The 22872-nt window shown below is 44.4% G+C and overlaps 1 protein-coding gene across 3 annotated transcripts in view; it reads right to left on the bottom strand.

Moving 5' to 3' along the window:
- Positions 1-208: 208 nt before the first annotated feature.
- Positions 209-22872, bottom strand: part of FAM241A (family with sequence similarity 241 member A) — a 274989-nt gene continuing 252325 nt past the window's right edge. For 2 of the 3 annotated variants that reach the window (XM_084517003.1, XM_084517004.1), the window contains one exon: positions 209-4378. In XM_084517003.1, coding sequence (XP_084373129.1) covers positions 4133-4378 — 246 coding nt within the window. In that variant the 3' untranslated portion in view covers positions 209-4132. Of the gene's footprint in view, positions 4379-14448; positions 14752-22872 lie in introns of those variants that run through there. The other variant, XM_084517002.1, reaches the window with a different exon arrangement.

Raw genomic sequence — 22872 nt, 5'->3', positions numbered from 1 at the left:
TAGTTCTATTTTTGCTTTTCAGCATAACTTTCTGTACACTCACCCGCAGAGACATGGTAGTTTATTCAGCTCTTGTCCTGTAGCTTTCTCCAGCAGCTGCAAGTGAACTATTTCCGCATGTATCTGAATGCTGCCCTGCTTCATCTGGGCCTACCAGGAGATCTGAAAGGAGTCAGCTTTGAACAAAGAACCACAAAGAATTCGGTTCTCATTGTTGACAGGACTTTTTATTACAAAGAGTAACAAAGTGCTTTCCATAGGATTCATTTAGTACAGAGCTTTTAAGAAATGTGGGTTTTGCTTTTTAGACGACAGTTTCAATGGGATGATTTTTCAGTGCAAACAGGGTCCTCCAAGATTCTCCTTCGTGCAGTTTCTTCTCTGTACACAGTAGTTCAGACATTTATGCATTTGGCAGGTGTGAAACAGTACCAAAGAGTCCATCCTTTAAAAAACAGAGGTTATATAAAAAGCTTTTCATACGTTACATTGACCAACAGAAATTATATCATTCGTTGTTTGATGCAGACTTAGGGGACAAAATTCCTTCATAGAGTCCCTACACCAAGGTGCATCCAGGTACTTTCAGTTCCAATAATCATAAATACCAATATAAACAGACAAAAGTGACCTTTTTTTTTTTTTTTAAATGAACCTTCTGCTTTTTAGCTAGGGACATTCTTGGAATGCCTGTTGCTCTCTCTGCCTTCAGCTACATTTGTATGGAAGGAAGAACACAGCACAAGGACTGCTCACCCATTTCCTCCTCACTTTTGGCATAGGTTTACAATCAGATTTCTTATAATCCATATAAGTATCACTTCACTGCATTCCATTTTCCACCCTTTAGGGTCTGACTGTATCTCAGTCCCCTTTATTCCTTATGTCTCTTCTTTCCCTGCAGCTGGCAGGGAGATATAGCAATATAGCAATAGCTTTAAAAATAATAATAGTAAAAAAGACTATGCAAATTCTTATATACAATGGAATGTATGAAACCAAGAAGGCAGACAGTGGAAGGTGAGGGGTATCTTCATGCAAGGCTCGTTTTCTTCATTTTCAGTCAACCTAACTCCGTTAAGAGAACCATTCTTCTGAGTTTTAAAAAGTTTAAAAGCTTCTATGAAAGACAACGTTATTACCCACAAGAGAAACAATGTCAAGTATTCACCGTACACAACCTTAGTCCAAAAGCTACCTCTCCGTACATCGCAGGTATAGAGACACGAACATGAAAAGAACAACTGAAATGACTCCACGAGCAAAACAGCCACAGTGATGAACGCAATAGGAGGTTACATGCATATAAACAATTCCCTCAGCTCAACACTCACACCCGTGGTTCATTGCTCCCCATTCCTTATGTACAAAGTCACTGCTCCAAAAAACACCACGTGCCATGCCACAATACAGCGTCTTCACACAAGTGCTACTGCAACGAGGGGATCACGTCGACACTTTCCCACAAGACGAAAGGAATTGGATGAGCTTCTCTGAACAGTAATTTGATTATGGGAAGAAAGGAAGGATTTTATTTTAAATGACAGGATGCTTTTGTAGAATAGCCCTTATACAGGAGAAGAACACACATAAAACCACCATTAGAGCTATACAAATATGCAAAGGTATAAACAGATGTTCTGCTTTCTAAAGGATTTGAAACAAAAACCAGAGTTTACCCATAGGCACTTGAGTACAGAGCTTCCTGCCGCTGAGTTCAGTGTGTACTCGCTGACTCGCTGTTTGCTTTTGGACTTGCAGCTGCGAATAACAACCCCCTGCACCTAGGAGCACCTTCTGTTGTCAAACACCTCCCTGCCGTCAGCGTGGCTGTTTGACCAGGTGCCATCCAAGCACGCCCCAGGCCTCTTCCCACAGCCATGCAGTCACACCAGTTCCCCAGAGCCTCCCGATCCACAGTCAAGGTCATCAGATCTGGACAGGGGACACGACTCCTCACAACACAGCTACTCATTAGAGCAGCTGAGACATTTCTACAGGTGGCATTCAGGCACCTAACCACTTCAAAGGAGCCAAGTGTCTTAAAGTTCAGAGCACTAAACAGCAGTCAGTACACCAACAGGAAAGTCTGTAAGGACTGGGGCCAAAGGCCCTGGAAACTGAGCCCAGCAACCAACACGATCCATACTGGCATAAAACCTGCCTTGTGAATCCAGTTGCAGGGCTGGGACCGTAAGGGAGCTACCCTTAACTTCAAAAGTCTTTGGAAAAGACTCAGCATTTTCAACTAAAAACTATCTGTTGTTGATCAGTGCTAATATAAAAATTTTTAGGGGAAAAAAATCAAAACAAAACACTGCAAAAGCTTAAGTAGTTTTCTGTAAATTTCACACCTGATATTGTATCACTAAATAATGTATAATTTCATTCTGCCATAGATGAAGCCAACTTTGTAATTAAGTTAAAAAGCAATTAAGTTAAAAATTGTACAACAAACGTTAAACTTGTAGCCTATTTAGTAACGATTCTGTCTCATTTTACTATTTTCCTTTAAATGAGCACATTCAACTCACTCTGAAATACTCAATACATCCTTGGCATGGCTCCTAGGGAGCCAGGGAGAATTTTGCACCTACTTTTGAATATATATATTTATATATATATATATATATATCCTATTCTCAGATTTGTGTTGCCCATGACACCCACCTGTTGAGGGATTTTTGAAACAGCAGAGATCCCATGGCTTGCTGCAGCTGAGCAAACCAAGCTACCAGGGCAGCTATGAGAAGTTCCCATGACAGTGTTCCCACATCGCCCAATTGAGGAATTCAGAAAAATATTGTTACCAGCAGCTGGCTTCAAGGACAAGGTCTACGTGACTGCTAATCACAAGGGGCTTGTTTTCTTGCAGGTGGGGTTGTTTTCTTGTAGTTGTTTGTCTGAGTGCTTTTGACCAATAATCTTTTGTGAGACACTGTCCGCCCCTGTTAAGTTCACTATAAAAGTTGGGCTATTCGGGCAATAAGATGGAGCATGAGCTGACCACACTGGTGGCTGTCGTGCTTTCAGCCGTGCTTCCTGCAACACCCACCTATAGATGCATATTTTACAGATATGCATTTTATTGCCTGTTTTGGAAATAAATCAATTAAGACTGCTAAATAAAACGACCCCTTGATTTCAACAACAATCTTGTCCTGCATGAGGAAACAAGCCTGATTTACTTATGCACGCAAATCTTCCCGCTCGTGTTGGGAGCACAGCTCAGACACATCGTGCAGGACCCCAGAGGAAGCAGACAATATGCTAGCTTCGCTGTCTGGAATGGCAAATTCCCAATACCGCAGTTAAAACTACCTGCAAAGTCCATGAATTAGCCAAATATTTGTCTTCAGAAGGAGGTGTGAGGGGAAGAGCAAGATAAAAAAAAAAAAAAAAAGCAGCAGGAGCTGAGTACATTCCCAAAACGGAGGCAGAGCTGCATTAGACCATTTGGCTAAATGGGATTATGATTCCTCCCCAGCCCTAAACAACAGCTGAAGTCTCGTGTGAAGTCACCAGCATTAGTATAAAAGCATTTTTCTGGCGTAGCTTGCTTCCTGGAGGAAAACTTGGTATAAACTGTACTGAAGCAGAGGTGCTTTCATGTCAGGAAGCTGTGTCCATCTTCTGAGTGTTTGTCATTGGAGGTTTCTTAGCAAGCCTCCCTCGTGTATATCTACTTTTTCAGCAACAAACTAGCAGATTATGCAGATTCAGAGAACAAACCACACACAGCCCCTCTGGCAATGAAGCAGGACACTCGCATCCAGTGCCCTCTTCAAACCAGACAGGAAGTTTTCACTATGCAAAACAAGAACATTGCAGGGTGGGGGATAAAAAGCCAGTCCTGGGACTAAGGACCCAAGGGCGCAGAAAAGGGTACATTACTCTGGACACCATTATATGAAGAACGGCTCATTTTTTGCCCTTCGAAGCTGTAGCAGAACTACTGACTTTGCTTTGAATTGATAATTTTAGTTCACCCCCATCCCACACCTCAGAAGTTCAGCAAAACACAATTCAAAGCTTTGCAGCTTTCGATGTGTCACCCATTTACTTAAACTCACAAATCCACCGAGATGGTGACAGCGTTTAAATACATAATCCAACAGGCATCTGTAAAACCTTACTGTTGTACATAAATAATGACAAGGCACAGAACAGCAACTAGTCCCAGAGCTTGTAAGCCAACGAACCAGAGCATGACCCAGAAGAATATAATAATTACGGGTTCTACTATCCGTTCTCCAAAGTACATCCTTGTGAAGCCTATTCTGATAAGGCTTTTGTTTAGTTCGCCGAAGAGAGTCCCCATCTTTTTATAATCATCTATTACGGGTTCTGCGGTGTGGTTTCTTTGTTCTTGTTGGACCTGCGGGTAGAAGACAAAATTAAGGAATATATTGTACAATCAGTTCATATTACCATGATTCATGTGAGCAAGGCTCAGCAGTTTATATTTTAATGCATAAACACAGGATATACACACTATAATTTACTCCTTAGATCGAGAAGCTGAAAAGGCTTTGCAGCTTGTGACTTGGGTACAGCATGAAGGATGAGACTGCCTGGTCTGAACTCGGGGCACGTAAAATAGTGCACAGAAAATAGTGCAAGGTGGACACGGGAAGACAGACCAAAGTGGTGGTACCAGGAAACACAGCAGAGAGAGAGAAAGCTCTGCAGCATTCCCAAAATGGAAAATGATGGGGCAAGTTCACAGCACGGCAAAAGAACATCTTGAGATGAAGGTAGCATGGTTCACAGCAAAAAAACATGCATCAAAGGCACTGTTTCAACATGTGTATTGTAACTAGATTAGAGAGCTTGAAATCCCCTCTGTAATTCCCCAACGTCCAGAGATGCTTTGCACAAACCCTTACTGCCTGGTGTTTGGGTATGACGGGGCGAGCACACTTTCAAGATGATGAACATGAGTTTGCTAATCCTTCCATTAGGCAGCAATGCAAACACAAACAGCAGCTACTCATCAATATTTCAGTCAGCTGATCAATAAGTCCAACAAATTGCCTGTAAACCCTACATGCAATTAGTCCACTCCTGGATTCCAAGCACATGTGCATCTTCAATTACGTCTCCACGGATGAAAGCTGCTTGGCGTCCCTGGTTACACGGCACAGTCTCGGTAGGAAACACAAACCCTGCCCACAGCAAGGCAAAGTGAATTCCCATTCCCGCAGCAAACCAACCAGTGCCTTTTTTTTCTAAGCCAAACTTCAGGCCATAACGTGACCGACTGAAGGTTGGGCAAACCACCACAGCTGCTACTGGGGGAAAAAAAAAAAACAAAAACAAACAACAAAAAAACAAACGAAAGCCTGCAGTCCCTCAGCTGTGTGTGCTTGGGTAGTTTCTTATTTGCATATTCACATAAAGATTTTGGTTTAAGCTTTGGCACTGAATCCCAGAAAGGGAGGGGTGCAGGAAGCCTGAACAGTAAGGGGTGTTGTATTCAATTTCTGTGTGTTTCTGCAGAGGAGTCTAACCTTGGAGAATCGCAGCGCTTGGTGGTACACACCAACAGCCGCCCACCTCTCCACTTTTCAGCCTGCTTCTCAAGCACAGGTCATTTCTGCCCCACCTCAGTGGATATGAAACCTCCATTTTTCAGCGTTTTGCCCTTAATAGTGCTAATAATTCAAGCAGCTATTAATTTCTCTTCAATTCCAGTGTTTCAACATCAGCCTCTCCAGGAAAGGTAGAGCCTCTTTGGTAAGTAAGCCCAGGCTTGCCGGAGCAGGCTCCGAGTGGCAGGGTGCTCGCTGCCCTAGGAACGAGGCATTTGCACAGCAGCTCTCGTTCCTCTCCTCACAGAGCACTGGGGGACACAGCAGAAGCGCCGTACTATTAGCCTAAGTGGTGAATTGATCACAACAATTAGGGAAAAGAGAAGGGATGTGTTGGGAAGGAAACATCCATCCTCTGGGACGGAGGAGGAGAGCAGAGAACAGCTCTCGTCAAGTGGTACAGAGACCACGCCTGAGAGAAACATCTCATGCACGCAGAGAAACCACTACATGTGCCAGAGAAGTAGCTTAGGTGTCAAGCTAGCAGCCACTGCAACCGGGAGAGGAAACCCAAATTAACAAGCAAATCCTTTTCGTGGCTGTGGATCGCTGACAGCACTCCTCACCCTGCTGGAAGCCTCCCAGAGTGAGTCGGGGGAGCTCCAGCTCCGCTCCACCCGGACAACCTCTCCTTCCCAAACCAGGGTGGATTTGTGAATCCCCAGAGCACTTTCACGAAGCGTGCTTCTCGGCAAGGAGACTCTACAACACAGAGGGCATACTTCTCTTCATTACTGCGTATTCATTTTACATACTGGACACGTAGGTTTCTTCAGAGGTGGAACTAAAAGAAGACCATCCAGGCAAGCACCAGTAATGTCACAATACCCCAAACTGCTACAAGAGGAAGCGTTAGAAAAGCTTTTAACACTGCAGCTAGTTCTTCTCTTACTGATTTTCAGCGAGACAGTACAACTGCGTACAGTTATTCAGGTGTGCCCGTATCTCTGACCACATCCTCAGAAACAAGTATCTCCTTTTTTTTCCTAAGGTACTTTTCCAAACATTTTTAGATGGTGGCTGCCTTCAGTAGGCACCCAGCTCCCTGTTGTCTCAGCTCCTGCTGGACTAAGTCTTGCTGAATCAGCCTGCGGCTAGAGAGACGTTGCCACAAAAGAAAAACAAGGGAAGAGAGATGTACTGACCAGATCCCTCTCCAACAAAACAGCACCAAGCTTTCCCATTAAAAAGCAAGAGAAAAAAAAAGTTTCTGTTCCAATGTTGCTGTTTTAAAAACCAACAACACAGATTTGGCTTCCTAACTTCATTTTTTAAGGATTTTTTTTTTTTGCCTATAGAAAGGGTGCAGAGGGAATTTCTTTACCTGCAACAGCTACAGAGAAAGCAAGCATTTGAGGCTTTACAGCAGCTCTTCCCCTGGTAGCTAACGAGTGGGGGCACCGCCAGACTTTATTTGCCAAACTGCAGGAGGTCAGGGAAGAGATCCACCTCGTCTCCAGTGACCTGCTTGCCTTTCCTCACTGTTTGAAACACAGGAGCAACGAAGAATGCCGGAGGGGCTGTGGGAACAGAAGTGCAACCGGAGATACAGGTGGCTGCACACCCACAACACCTGCTAACAGAGACAGCAACACCCAACGTCTCTCCCCTCCTCACTAAACACCAAGGATTATTCCTGAAGGATAACACAGGATGGCACTCCACTGCTTGAACAGAGCTAAAAGCAAACTATTAGCAATGCCGATTGAATTTGTTTCCTGACCTAATGTTTCTTATCCAACTGCTGTAATGAATTACTGTTTACTGTAATTTAAATTAATTTTAAACCTAAGCGATATTATTTTAGGCTTAATGGGACCATCAAGCCCCTTAACCAAGTTACGTTAATGTATTTCTTTATACAACGGTACAGCCACTGCATAGGGCTTCACTGCCTCAATTTCCTTCTCATTTTATATTCCTTAAACGCTCTCAAATGAATACTGCGATAATTCTGTTTTCTCCTTTTCAAATGTTCAGCGCTTGGTTTCTATGTTGGCGTGAAGTTATTTACAATTAAACGCAGAGCTCTCACGTGGAACGAAAGGGGAAGTGCTGGTCACGAGCCCACGGCGCTGTCTGCACCGCCCCGCTGTCGGCTCTTCAGATTTTTGGTGTTCTGAAGTAAACCTCTGTGCTCAAAATGAGGTACTTTCAGCTGGAAAGCTGTTGTTCACTGCCTCTCGCAAATTCCTGGTGAGAAGGCGGGGCTTGAAGATCCAAGCCTGACAAACCTTACTGCAGGAAGGCTGGAACCAAATTGTACCCAGATGCTAAAGCCAAACGGCTCAGGGCTTTAGATGCTCGAAGGAGAACCCGTTGAACCCCTCCCTGAGGCAGGATGCCAGGAAAGGACCTTTTATTTTTTTTTCAGAGTAAAAGTCTCTGAAGAGCCCGCAGAGCAGATGCTGAGCACGAGCTCTGCCAGCCCCCCGTGCAGCGTGCGCTCCCCATTCCCTCAAGCAGTGCCGAAAAACCCTCCCCGTAACGGGACGTGTTGCTGGCCTAGCCTTAGAGCAGCAGAAAAGGTGAAGTCAGCTCAGCCCACTGAACCCAGTGAACATCTGGCAGGGGCTTTACCCACCACGTCTGTCATCAACATAACCCACAAAGTTATCCGTATGCTGACCGCTACCTGAGCTCACGGCAGACTCCCATCACGTTCGCTCACATCCAAGCTACCCAAGCTCGGGAAAGCCCACGGGACATCTGCGTTTTCCAGGTGACGAGCGGGGGCTGTTTGCTATCAGTCTGGTAGCAGCGCCTTTCCTGAGCTTACCTCATGCAGAGAGGCACGAGGTGCTGTAAGAACATGACCCTCCCCAAAAAAACACCTTTGAAAGGCCTCACCTGTGTTCACTAGGAGAGGAGGGTAAATTTAGCACTGAACTTCTCACTGTCCTTTAAGGCACCTCTGAAGTGTAACACGCTCAGGTCTTTTTTCCTCAGTGCCCACCACTGATGACTTGCAGCCTGTATTTCATTGCTTCCTGAGCCCTCGGAGGATGCAGGTCAGGAACAGGTCTGGAGGGGCCATGCGCCTGCCCAACATACCTGGCTTGTTTTGTGTGGGGTGCACACATGTAGAAAAATCCCAAATAACTGACTTGAGTCAAATAAATGGATGAAGCTGAGCAGCTTCTGTCCTGTAGCAGGATGGAGTGGATGACCGTAAGGAATCTATTCCACCTAAAGAATCTTTTTTTTTTTTTTTTCTTTAATGCAACCACTCTGAAGGTACAACATTCAAAGCAAACCAAGTAACATCCTGCTTCCTATTTCTCACGATTAATGACCTGAAGAAGTCCTAAGAGCCTTCTGTTGCTCGGACACCTTGAAAAATTCCCACCTGCACTCGACTAAGCAACACAACCAGGCTGAGTTCAACTCTGTCAGCTCCTCGCTGCTTGCATCAGCTGCCCAAAAGAGCATTACACAGATGTGAGCTCCCACAATGGAAGGGAAAGAAGCCTAATGGACCGGGCACATAATTGCCCTCCATGTGCTGTGGATGTAAACGGTTGTGAAATAGCTCGTACAGTTTGGAAACATGCTGCTGGGCTGGTGGGGAAGAAGTAAAAGAGAGGGAAGGAGGAAAAAAGGTATCCATCAAGTTCACCTCAAACACAAAAGCAGCCGTGTCTCCAAACTGTTTCTAACACGCCTCAGATCATAACCGGTCACATTTACTGTTATAAAAGAAAAAGAGAGGGCATGTTTAAGACAATTATTTCCATATCAGATAGGAAAGAACCCCTTTGGAATTTAGTAACGAATGTGTTTAACAGCATCTAAACGAAACACTAAGAATCTGTAATCAATAAACTTGCTCTCATATATACACCTGCACTTTTTTTTTTTTTTAATATAAAAAGTTTCTTCTGCAGCATTTAAGTTCTCACGATCTATTTTCCTCCACTCGTGTCTATTTTTACTGCAGGGAACAGGTGTTGTGTCTGACAGCTGAAGCCCACACGTACTTCAGTGTCAAAAAAGCCACTAAGACATGGCTTTGGCAACATGCGTACCTCCTGAAAAATACTCCTCTAGTTTTGAAAGCTAGACACTGAGGCACAGAAAAGACACCTTCACAAAGTCATCTCCTTCCAGAGATTGCAAACTAAAACTGCAAATACTTTGAGCTCAATCTTACTCAAAAATATGAGAAGAAAGCAAGCAGATGACAGAGGCTATGCCAGACGAAACCACAAGCTCCCTTTCCCTCCAAAAGGAGAGCCCAGCTTCTGTGCAGAGCAACCATGGCACAGCTGCTGCTATCGGATGGCTGCCAGCCACCTCAGTCGAGGAGGAATGAAATACCCGATTTCCCATATATTCATGGCCCAGTGTATTGCCATGGACAGCCTTTTTAAAGGTGAAATTTGCCCAAGAATGGCAAATAACTTTACTGGAAAGTTTCTTTTTTTTTCCTTCCTTCCTTCCTCTTCTATTGTAGCGGGAAGAAAACTGCATCCCTACACGATACTCACTCGCACGTAACTAATGTTTAGTGTGTGACCTTGTAACTACGTGGTAAAAACATCTTGACACGCAGCCAGCAGACTATTAAGAAAACACACTTCATTTAAACTGTCTGGAGAACATCAGCCCAGGCTCATTTCTGCAGGTTAACTTTAATCTGATATGTAAATATTAAAATATTAATAGATTAGAAAACGAGGGGGGGGAAAAAAGTCATAAATCACTTCCAAATGAAAAACAAGGCAGTGGAAAAACTAAGTTCGATGTGTTCCTAGGGTGGAGGGAGGAGGGAATGCAACAAACATAGAGGAAATCTTAATACTAGAACTACTTCACAATAGCTATTGATAGCAGTAGCATCCTGTAACTGGGAGTTTCAATGAAAACTTGCAGAATGAAGATTGGGTTAACATCGGTGTCTCAGCAAGAACCTAGGCACCATTCACGACATAGAAACAAGATGTTTCTATAGAAACAAGCAACAACATAAGAGAAGCAAGAGCGATGTATTAGCTCCCCCACTATTTCGGCAGCAAACGTGAGAGTGCTGCAGCCAAACACGGGTACGGGAGGCCAGAGGAGAGGCTGCCTCCCTCCCCTGGCAGGGGACGCTGCTGCCTGCCCGTGCCCTCCGCTTGGCTGCACAAGGCGCTCCTCCTGCTGTCCCCGTGACCCCATCCCAGCCATACCCTGATTTCTCCCAGGGACCAGACCAAAAGGCATTTCCAATCATCTTTGCCTTGCACCTAGCAGCAACGTCCACAGGATTTTGTTTTATCGAGGTTTCCCCGCTCAAAGCGGTCTGCTCGAGCCAGCAGAAGGGTTGCAGCCCGCTGTACGGTCAGCCTGGTGTGAATCCTCTGGCTTGTGAGCTGCAGCAATGGTTATAGTATTTCCTCCTAGGGGGGAGACACTTCAGTTTGCTTCTTTCTCCAGAACACTTTTGTTTTTGACAAAGTAGGATCTTCATACTATTAAAGCAGAGCATGCTATGCTACCTCGTGCAGGTGCTACAAGTACACCTGAAGGCTTGTTTTTTCTTAAAACACTACCAACGCTCAGAAAACCCCATCATGATTTTTAGAAAGCTATTACTGTGTAGTTATGAACCTCTGCAATAGAGTTAAGTCTCTACGAGATCCAGAACAAATTTTGGAATAAGCCCTTCCTGCCAGGTATTGCTATTTTCAGTTTGGAAACAAATCCCAAGGAGGGCAAGCAGGAAAAGCCTACAATTTTCATCTTACCTTGGTGCAGAATAAATTAGAAGTAAGTTTCTAGCCTTTGGCACCACGGTTGCCATGCATACAAGTTTACTTAAAAACGTTCCCGTCCCCTGCTGACTTGTGACTGAAACTCAGTAGTTCCAGGCAATGTAGTACAGATCTGTGGTACAGTCAGTGTGCTACAGGAGAATGAAACATTTCTACCACAGAGACCATGATGCTGTTGAAAGCACCCTCCAATTTTGTCACGTCTGATTCTTTCTATCCTGGAGAAATACTAGGGATGCAGTATACTGGAAACTTACTCAAAAAGTTCAGGACTTGAAAACCTTCAGCTAAGATATCCACACATATTCAACGTAATTCTTGATGGGCAACACCAATTGTTTTTAATAATAATTCTTCTAAAGCTGAATCCATCTATTAAGAGGTAAAATACTCCATTTACAGAGACAAATGCTGTTCAAAATAATAAAGCAACCCAAAAAGTCAGAAACAGGTTAATAAAAGGATGACTGTAAGCTAATTTAGCTACGTGTGAATACACACATTGCATACTAGCTCCACATTTAGATACCATCTAGGAGGGTGGTTTAGCTTAGCTGTCTGACAACACTTGGGATTCTGTTTATCTTCAGCCAGCTCAAGGTGGAAATCTCAGCTTCAGTGAAGCAAACCTGGAATTTTGCCATTGCCCTCAACTTAAACAGATTACAAGAGGGTAAACCCATTACAGCCTAGACAGAACATTCTTAGTACAGGTTTATCTATGAGAAAAAAAGAAAAAAGATGTATATATTCACGGAATTTCTTTCTCCTGCAAAACAGTTTGATGACAGAAGGGTACTGAAAACAAACCTGGTCTGGTGTGAGCTGAGCAGAGATTTCACGCTTGCCCCTGGAAGTCTCCTGAACCCTGCCTTTACCAGCATCAGTTACAGCTGACAGTTCACAGAGTCACAGCAGGTCAGCCACCCTCATTCACCCTGCTTTTAAAGCACGAGAATTTACCTGCACTGAAAGCCAACACAGGTTGGCTTCCAAGTCCCTATAAACACCTCAGGCACTGTGTCTGCTGCTAATGATACCTCACCTCCTACCGTAACACGGGACTTTTGCCTCACCTTTTGTTATCACACATCACCGTTTATTTCACCTTTCTACTCCCATTTCGTGGCTTAACCTGATAACATTTACAATATTGTCACACCAGCAGTGTAATAAAAGAACGGTGGAAGAAAACAACCCTGGCTCCACAGCGCTTCAAAGTTTAATCATTCTCGTCTTTGCATGCAAACCTACCAAGAATATTAATCACATTATCGTCTGGTTCAGCTTTTATTTTAATCGCTGAAGCAGGTAACTCTACAGCCTACTGCAGTAATGAATTTCATAGGCCATGTATGACATTTAGTAACACACCCTTTTAGTCTTTTAAAAACGTACCTCTCACTAACTTCATTAGGCAGGTCCTTGCTGTCCTTACCGTAATAAGCTTCAGTACAATATTACAGCCAGAGGGTTTGGCACTTCATAAATAGATTTCCTAGAGACTATTCTCATAAAAAAAAAATAATAAAAAAAAAAGAGACTGCATATAGTATTATTTATGTCCTACTAATCAGGAAGGCATTATTTTAGAATTGTACCAGTAGGTAGGGTCTTACATAAAGTGAGTTCATTTGGGAGGAAATGCGGAAAAAATAGTACCAGCCCCAGGTCATCACTTAAAAAACTCTCGTAAAAGGCCAAAGAATTTGCTCTCGCCTACTTCTTTACTTTAAGAGCACCTTGGCCTTTCTGCTTTTTCTGCTTTTCTTGAAGCCCAAGTTTGCAGCAGGTCTTGCTACTGCTAACTCCAGATTCTCCTTCCCCACATACACATAAAAATAAAATACTCATATTTACAAGTTATGATTACTTTTACTATTATATAGTATATTCCCATGGTTATATATGTTTTCATATAGTTCATTAGCTATTTTAAGTGAAGGCAATTGATATTCCCGATTTCTAAATCAAGTTTATCATTTGTCCCAGTGCTGGCACCCCAGTATGCAGAAAAAAACACAGCACCACACACTTTTAACAACAGTGGCACATTTCCAGTAAATGGAAAGCATTTCCTCTCTTTTCCTCACAGCCTATTTAAAAGCTCTGCCTGGCTATCCACATGCGATGCCTCAACTTAGGGGAGGGTTGGCCGCTCGAGCGGCGCCTTCGCCAAGCTCATTTCGAAACACTTTTAGCAGCAGGGCAAGTGGTTCTCCAGCCTGGATGGCCTCCTGCTGCACTGCTCCTGCAGCCGCACCAATGTGCCTGGAGACTCCCCGGCTTAAAGAGGGGCCAAGGCCTGGAGGAGAGACAGCCGAGACCAACCTGAGGGTGGCTTTGGTGATGGGACAGACCTGGAGCCGGGCAGCGCTTCTCACTCACCTCCTGCTGCATCCCGCTCACGGGCTGGCACTGCTGCGCCTCTCAGCGCGTCCTGCACAACCCCACGTCCAGGTGCCCTCCTGCTCTGCCCCCTTTGCCAGGGAAGGGAGCAGAAAGGTGCACAGGCTTACGGGAACGGCCACCGAGGAAAACCATTCACCGAGATAAACCTCTCCTTGTGTCCACCAGAAGTGGAGTGCTTCTGGCTGTCAGTGCCACCATGGTTTCAAATGCTAAGCTATTTCTAGCCATGAAAAGGCTCCTTTCTGGTTCAATGCAGACAGGGCTAGCCTATATGGTCTTTCAGCAGAGGCAACTATGGAATTAAAGAAATCTGTCTGAAAGTTAGCTCAGGATGCACTCCGGCAGCTCTGCTCGCCCCGCTCCAATTACTGGCGATACCGCATTTCTCTCCCTTGGCTATCCTCGAGGGGTTTAGAGCAGCTCATTCCAATTAAGCATTAAAAATAGAAAAGCAAACACGAACGTCAATAAAGGTGCGCTGAGAGCAGCGATCTGCAGCCAGGGGCCGAGCCCTGCCCTAGGGGGCAGCAGGGGCTCCAGGCACGGGGACGCCCCCAGAGCGAGCCCAGCGGGGGCCCCGGGGCAGGGGGCGTGTGTCGGGGGGTGTCTGTCTGTCTGTCTGTCTGTCGGGGGGTGGCTGTGGGTCCTAGCCCCCTGCAGCCCCCCGCAGCCCCGCCACCACCGACCTGCTCCGCTGGGCACCGCCGGTGCCGGGCGGGCTCCGCCGCCTCCCGCTCGCATTCCCCGGGCGGCGGCGGCAGCAGCTCGGCCGCCGAGCCCATGGCTCCTCGGGGCGGCGGTGGCCGAGCAGCAGCAGCAGCAACAGCAGCAGCAGCAAGACGAGGAGGAGGAGGAGGAGGAGGAGGAGGAGGAAGGCGGCGCTTCCTCCCGCAGCGCCGAGCGGAGCCGCCCGCTCCCGGCTCCTCCTCGCCGCGGGGCGGAGCCGGGGCTGAGCCTGGGCCTGGGCTCCCCATGGGCAGGAGCTGTGTGGCTGCGGTCCCGACCCCAACCCCGACCCCAGCCCAAACCCTAATCCCGGTCCCAGCCCCGTCCCGCCTGAGACAAGCGGGATTCCCACCCGCAGCCCGGCCCCGCTGGGTTTTGGCAGGCAGGCGGGCAGCTGAGGTGCCAGCGTGACCTGTGACTGTGGAGATGGGGCGTTCATCCCAATTTCGTACGCCTTTCCGGCCCTTGGGTGTGGAGCCGGCTGCTGCTTGTGAGGAATCCCACCTGCTGCTTGCTCTTCCTGCCGTTACTGTTGGGCAACGAGCAGCGGCAGCTGTGGTCAACCCCAAACCACCACGGGGAACCGCTCGGCCTGCTGCGGTGCAGTCACACCTTCGGGCGACCACCGGGCGTGTTTCTCACAGACACGGACCCGAACACGCACCGAGCCGATTGCCAGCGCTCTGGGTTGGGCTGGCGGCCTCTGGCCACCACAAACCTCGGCAGGTTTGTGGGTGGTGAGCTGTGCGTTCAGAAGAAGCTGAAGCCACGGCTGTTCTCTGCTGCACAGCCTCCGATCCCTGCTGCCTTGCAGGGTCCGGGCAGCGGTGTGCCAGGAGTGCTGGCTTCATGCTGCAGTTCCCTCCTCACCTCTCCAAAGCCCTGCTGGCTTCATGTTGACCTCAGCAAATGAAAATTTCCCCGTAGCTTCTGCAGCGAAGCCAAGCTAACCATATTTCACTAAAGCCATGCCGTTCCTGACCACAGCTGTTGGGCTTTGGCGGCCTCTTTGCCATGCTCAGCGTGTGGGTGCTCCCCGTGCACCTCTGGGGGCAGAGGCTCCAGTGTCCAGGGGAAGAACAGGGCCTTTGAAGCCCTCACAGGGATTTCTTTGGATGCAGACACTGTTAGGACCTGCACAACTTTAATAACCTCAAAGAAACCTGTTCCCCTTCATAATAAATACTCTTACAAAAGGCAATGCCATGAGCATGTTATGTTCTCTGGCTCTTAGAAAGTGAAAGGGTAGATTCTGGAAGAGAATGCCTTACCCTGCATGTCAAATAGACAACATATCTCCTCAGAGAGGTCCTCTTGAATGAGTCTTTGTCATTTGGGGTCAGTAAGGAGAGTCAGAACCTCATGACAGAGTCTGTAATTAGCGGGGTTTCTGGAAAAATGGGTGCTTGCAGTAGGAGGAAGACTGAGTGCTGTGGCTTTGCTCAGGGCTGGGACAGGCCAGTCACAGCGGCCTGTCTCAAACACTGCTCTGCACCACAAAATGTGGTATAAAATGGGAATAGGTGGAGCGAGTCAGACTAAAGCTCCCTCTAGCCAGGTGTGTGCTCTCTAACTATATCCAGCACCAGGTGCTCGGGCAAGAGCAGCAGACACTGCAGTAATACCTCAGGAGAGTTTTCTGCTGGCTTCCAGTGATTGGGGGTCTGGGGCTGCTTGAACCCAGGTGCCTTGTTGGGAGCGAGGGCAGTATTTCAGTGGAGGGAGCAAAGGCCGCCAAGAACCAGTTTAAGGCCTCCTAATACCAGATTGAAAGGCCGCAGCTGTGTAATACAAAGATGTGAGACATCTTGCTGCTTCAAACAGGTCAAAATCTGGCGCAGGTCTTATGCCAGAGCACGTACGGTGTGTCATCTGTCTCAGCTGGCATAAAGCTAGCACGAACACCTAAAGCTGGCCTCAAACTGGGCCTCATACACTAGCTGCTTCAGCAGCTACACAACTCTTGTGTGCCTGCATCTGCTCCAGACACAGCTGGGCCTTTGGGGTTATTTTTAACAGAAAATAACCCCAGGAAGGGGCCTCAGATAGTACTGGGACAAGAACCAGGGAATGTGCTGAGCTCTTACCTGCCTGCAACCTGACATTTATTACCAGCAACAACTCATCTAGCTTTTCTAATAAGTATGTGGTTAAGGAGTCCTGAAAGAAAAAGACTATTTTTTCTCTTTATATGCATCTAACAGATCAAACTGACTTCAGTATGAGATTCACTCAGACAGCTGAGTGCACAGTTTAATCCTGAATCTTTCCATACTCCAGAGTTCATCTAAATACTAAAAGGCTTGGAAAAAACAGAGGTTCTTTAAACCTCTAGTAATGGAAACTTTTGTCATAACTGCGAAGGGGTCAATGTGGTTTAGTACAGCGTAATGGATTTACTGATGAATGAAACATTTCAAACTCTCTGATGGGTTTTATCTACTTTATATTCCAGATGTTAATATAAGTAAATTCTCTAAACTCTCAGACAATTTGTCCAGTATGACCGTGCAGCTTATGGTGGTCATTGTAGCTCTTATACGGATTTTTGAAGTAAAGCTGTTGAAATCTGTAATTTCCCTAGATCCTTCAAGCAAATTAAGAAATACAAGAAATGCCTTTTCCAATACTGGCTACAAAGTGGACTGGGAGAATTTGTAATTCAAAACATGAAAATATATTAGAGTATACTGAATAAAAAGGAAATGAAACAATTAATTTGGTTCCTTTTTCTTCTGCATGTAATGACAAAATGACATTGAAGATCAGCCCCCATTAGCAATCCCTATTCTCCAATAGTTGATATATATCATGTAATCTCATCTGAGGGCCAAAGCAAAACACATATGGGCTCATATATGGGGGCTCAGAAAGGGGAAAACAAAGCAGTAAGGGAGAAGATCTATTAGAAAAGGTCACCCAGAGCACTCCCAGGTTCTGGAGGGTGGTTTTCTGCTGTACCTTTGCAAATGCATTCAGCAGTCTTTTCTTATTTTTATTTTTATTTTTATTTTTATTTTTATTTTTATTTTTATTTTTATTTTTATTTTTATTTTTATTTTTATTTTTTATGTCCCAAGTGAATTCTGCCATTTCCCTTGAATATTATTTCACAGTATAAAAAAAAATCTACCAGATGTCTCCTCCCTTAGTATCAAATGTAAATTTTCCCTTTTTTATTTAATTCTGTTAACTTAGGTTCATTTAGCGTCCTTGATGACGAGCCTGATTTTCTGCACAGTCTGCTTGCACGAACCGTACTTACATCCACTAACGCTACTGATCTAAGCAAAATCAAGGCTCCATTTTGCATACCCACAGGGTTACTGGGTAACCCCGGTGCAACTTTAACCATAACTAACTGACCTTAATTTTGCTTACTTCAGTCACGTTGTTCTTTCTCAATTTATAACCTTTCTTCTTGGTTACCATTTGGAAAGAGGGATTTGATTTTTTTCCTGCCATGAACCTTCTCTAAGCATTCACTACTCCACTAAAGCTCAAAGCAGGCCAAACAGTGCTTTGAAAATGTATAGGCTGTCCAGATTTATAGCAGCGTATTTATTCATGTATGTACCACAGGACACTTGAAGCATGAGTCCAATTTTCTACTTGCTGCCACTCACTAAGCTCTTGTGCTTCCCGCAGTTCTCTCTTGTCACACAACCCGTTTCTTTTTGCAGCCCTTTTTGCTGTGTTCAACAGCAATAAAATTATTCTCTCAATTCATCTGTAATTTGAGGTAAGCCTGACGGGTTGCTAATGGGACGCTTCATGCTTACAGCACAAACCATTTGTATGCCACCCCACTTTCACGAGTCCCACCCTGCCGCGCCCTTCCTTGTCCACCCTGGTGGCCCGCCACCCTTCCACACCTCTTCCTGCTGTGCAGCAGACACTTCTCTGGGTGGAAATATATGGGCTGAGTGTTACACAGGGCTTGTGATCGTTCCTGGCCTAGTCCCATGAACTGTTCAAACTGAACCAGGCTGGTGCTTTGAGTCACGGGCACAGAAACAAAAGGCTCAAGACTTTTGGCGTGAGAGAGGGGAGAGGGAAGCTCTGGTGCTGAGCGCTTCACAGCATGGATCTGTGACCTTGTCCCCAACTTTTAATTACGCTTCCCCTCCTCCACGAGAATCTTTGTGTTTACGTGAAACATGATTATTATTTTGAGGGCAAGCATCTTTAGGCTATGGGCAGTTCCTATGGGCTTGTAATGTAAAATGTGTTAGGCTAAAATGAAGAGCCACGCTTTCCTCAGTGTTGCACCTTGTGTGGTTTTTGGAGTGCAAGCAAGGACAGGCCAGAACATTAGGGTACTGTACTGGGTGTGTGTGCATGTGTTAAATCTCATGTGTGCAAATTAATTATGGTTTTAAGTGTTTTTGAGTCTATAAAACAGCAACAGAAAGAACAAGGGGATGCTAGGCACATGGCAGCAGAAAAGGTCTTTTTGTTAAAACTGGGGAAGATTGTTAATGCCTGATGAAAATTCCTAGTATCTAAGCAAGCAGAAGGAGCTGTGGTAACCAGATATTCTTAAAGAAATAGCAATTAATTTATATAAGCACTAGGCAGACAAGATAAAATGAAGAGGAATGGCCTGATGACTAACTGAGGAGGCTTCCAGGCACCCCAGAGAGGGAAGATCAACAGACACCAGGAGAAAGGCTGACCAGAAAACACACAATTTGTGTTTTGTTTTTAGCTTGGCTGGGCCTTTTTTTCTCTGCCTGCAGTAGATGGTATTTTATTTTCTGACAATAGCAGCCTGTGAGAAAGCTCTGTGTGCATGTGTGTAAGACTCGAGCTATGCCTGATGAGTCAGGGCTATGCTTGGTGATGACTTCAGTTTACATGGCCCCAATTTCATTTTCCGTAACTAATTTAACATAACTAAAAATCAGATAAACTTCATCCAAGTGAGTTGTAAAAGACTCAAAAAGGCCTATGTGATGTGCTTTAAAATAAATAAATTAAAAAACAATCTTTTTTTTTTTTTTAACAAAGCCTAGTTATTTGAAGCTCTCACATACTCTTATGCTTCAGGGATGGGAGTAATAAATTAGGATCTTTATCTTACAGTAATTTAAAGTTTCCAGTAGAATTATGTGAATAATTCATAATGGAAAATTTATCTGATGAATTTTACTTCTCTCCTTTGCTAACTGTCCCCAAGCATAGCAAGTTTTCCTCAAATGTGTTTGTATTTAAAAAAAATATTCAGTCATTCATTTAAATAAAGTTCTGGGTCTGCAGCTCACCCGTGAACAAACCCCTGTGAATACCTGATAGTTATCTTGTGAGATAGGAAGGTCGAGCAGGGTACGTTCATCTGACTGGGGTGGCTTGCATAGTGCGTACCCAAGTCCCCCAGGGGGGACAGGCTGCAGCGCTGTGGGGTCCCTCCTGCCTTGGGTGCTGGCGTTTCCTTCCCAGGGGAATCCCAGGGGTGTAAAAAGGTGAATTGGTAAGAAGCTCCTCTGGTCAGCCTGAGAATGGACCTGGGAAGTGATCTGCATCCCAGTTGCACCACTGACTACTGGAATAAGATTTCTGTTATGAAAGGTACAGATTGTGAACTCAGTGGCTGTTTGTGGGGTGTATGCCAAAATAGCTGCTTAACATTTGTCTGGCATAACGCTGCAGTACCCCTGGAAAGACGTGGTCAAAGAATGGTTAGACATCACAGGATGCAAATAATCTCACATCAGGATTTTTAAAAATGGCCAGAGATGTTTGTTAAAATTCCCGGGAATGCCTATTCATACATTTGGGCACATAAGTAACCTTTGAGCCTGGTTATGGGGGCACCTAAATAACCTCTGAATCTGGTTAAAAGCAGTACGAACCATCAGCCTTTGAAATTCTCCTGCTGTTTCTAAGCCCTAGCTATATTTCAATATGACCGAACCAGTCACTTCCTAAGGCTCAAGTTATAACACTTAACTCAAGGGCAAGAAGAAATGATTACAGATCAAGCCTTTAATAATTCAAACTACAGAGAGAACCAAAAATTCAGATTTCTCTGCTGGAATGAAAAGACAAGGCAGAACTATGCTGCAGAGACCTGTTGTGATGGGAGGCTATACTTTAACTAAATGGCATGACTGAATTAACGCTGCCCCAGCCTGCGTTCAGAGTAAACCAAAGCCCACTGTATGATTAACTCCTTTGTACTTTAGTATGGGTAAGGGAGACTGCAAATGTAAGCATCTGGTGCTTTCCACAATTTAATTAAAGAGATGCAAAGAAGTTGCTATTGCCACTACAGTTGCTCCTCAGGGCAACAAAAGACAAACACAGTAAGTGGGAAAGGAGAAACTCAGAAATATAAAGGAAAAAGAAACAAAAACAACAAAATAGCAACAAAGAAATCCCAAATAATTGAGTTTTTCATGGCTGTCAAGCCTTCTGTTCCTCATCTCCTGAGCAAACTGGCTTAAATATTATCTATTCCAACACTGAGAATACTGCATGAATTCTGCTTTGAAATGCCCACTATTTTCTTACTTTGTTTTTCATTCCAAATTGGTGTCTGGGAGCTAGTATAAAAGTTTACCATGGACTTACAACAGAGAAACAGCTATTAAGTATTTAAGAGCAACTGAGAAATCATGATTCAGCTTCACTAGAGGTTGTACTTATATGCAATGAAATAATTACCATACCCAGATAACTGATCTTCTAATTATCAATAGCTGGTGTAGTTCATGAAAAAAAAAACAACTGAGCCCTTCTAGCTTGTAAAATACCCCAGGATTTTTTGCCTTCTCAATTTATTTTATTATTATTATTATTTTTTTGTACTTCAGGGGAGACATTCAAACAGAATGGTGCATATTTATTGCCACCAAAGAACTGTATATCTGCTCCAGCACTGCATGGCTGTTTTGCTTATTAAAAAAAAAAAAAAAAAAAAAAAAAGCAAGATGAAAGAAAATTAATAATTGCAAAGGGAAAATCACTGGAGAAAGAAGGCATTGAATAATTTTCTAACAACCAAGTTTCATTTTCTTTTTGATGTCCTCATTTGTCCCTTTTTAATGACTAAAACTGCATAGCTTTTAATGCTAGAAAACAGCAGGATGTAATAGTACTGGAGTAAAGCTACTTCACATATTTTTAAGAGTTCGTTTTCCCCTCTGGGCAGCTATCCTGGAACATTCTTTGTAGGACAGCTTACTGCAGGCCTCTCTCATGGAGACCAGCCTTGCTGACCCACCATTTGCTGAAATAGCCATGCGATTTAGGCTAACTCAGGGCAGTCAATTTAAGAGATGAAAACTCATTAAGTTAAGGCACCTAGTCCAGAAGGAGGCAAGCTGACAAACCCATGCCCTGAGTTTTAATTCAGCATTCTGTTCAAACTCTGTGATGACCTTCCTTGTTCGGAGGAGTAGTCAGCACCAGCACTGCATTTTGAGGCTTGAAGGAAATGTTTGAAGCATGACTGTTACAGAGGAGAACTGGTGCTGGAAGCTGTAGATGTGACACAAGCCTGATGCAAAATTTCAGTGTCTTTTACAGTGCAGGTGATTACTTGAAAAGTGCTGCATTACCTGCACTGCTATGTATAGGACCTCAGCCTGACTTTAATGACTACAGTCATTCCCAGTCAGTTTCATCACCGCCGTATGAGTGAGGGCATGACCAAGCAAAATAATGAGAACTTGGGTTGTTCCAAAGCAGCAGAACCTGGCTGTAAAGCAAAAAATCTTTTATTTTTTTTTAGAGTATTTTTAAAAGGAGAAAAAGTCAGAAATTTTAAGAAATTGTTATACTGAAATGTTTCTAAATATACCATATCTAATAAAGCTTTTGATCTTTACATTTGGAAAGGGAAATGCTATGAAATTAAAGTAAACCCCATTTAAATTCAAGTTAGTTGCCCAAATCAATTTCATTGCAGCTTCTTTTCTTCATTTTGAATTTGTTATCAAGTTATATGATCCTTACTTTTTCAATTAGAATTCAGTATTCTTCCTATCTGATTGTCTATAAAATTATAAAATATAAAATGATGAGGTTGCACACTAAAAAGCTTTTACTAGGAGCTTTTACTACGGTTTTCATTGAGTTTACAAATGCACCTATAGTCTTGTAAGAAATGCATGTGGGCTTCAACTTTGTTTTTAGTTCTTGCCTTGGGATGAAGAATGTGAAAAAAGACATTGCCATTTACAGCTCCAGGACTGAAGGGGGAACCAAGTGTTCACCTATCTCCTTGCTTTGAGCTGGAGTCTGGAAAGGAATATAACGTATCTGGAACCATGTACCAGGGAAGGTGGTCTGTGACTTCGTAGTGGTGTTGTTCCTTTGTGATCCTGGGTCAAGAGTCTGGCAGCAGGGGGCATTAGGAGGAGTCCCTAAACATTAAG

The sequence above is a fragment of the Aythya ferina genome (genome assembly GCF_964211825.1).
Source record: "Aythya ferina genome assembly, chromosome: 4".
Classification (NCBI taxonomy): Eukaryota; Metazoa; Chordata; class Aves; order Anseriformes; family Anatidae; genus Aythya; species Aythya ferina.
This window is presented reverse-complemented; position numbering and strand designations above follow the sequence as displayed.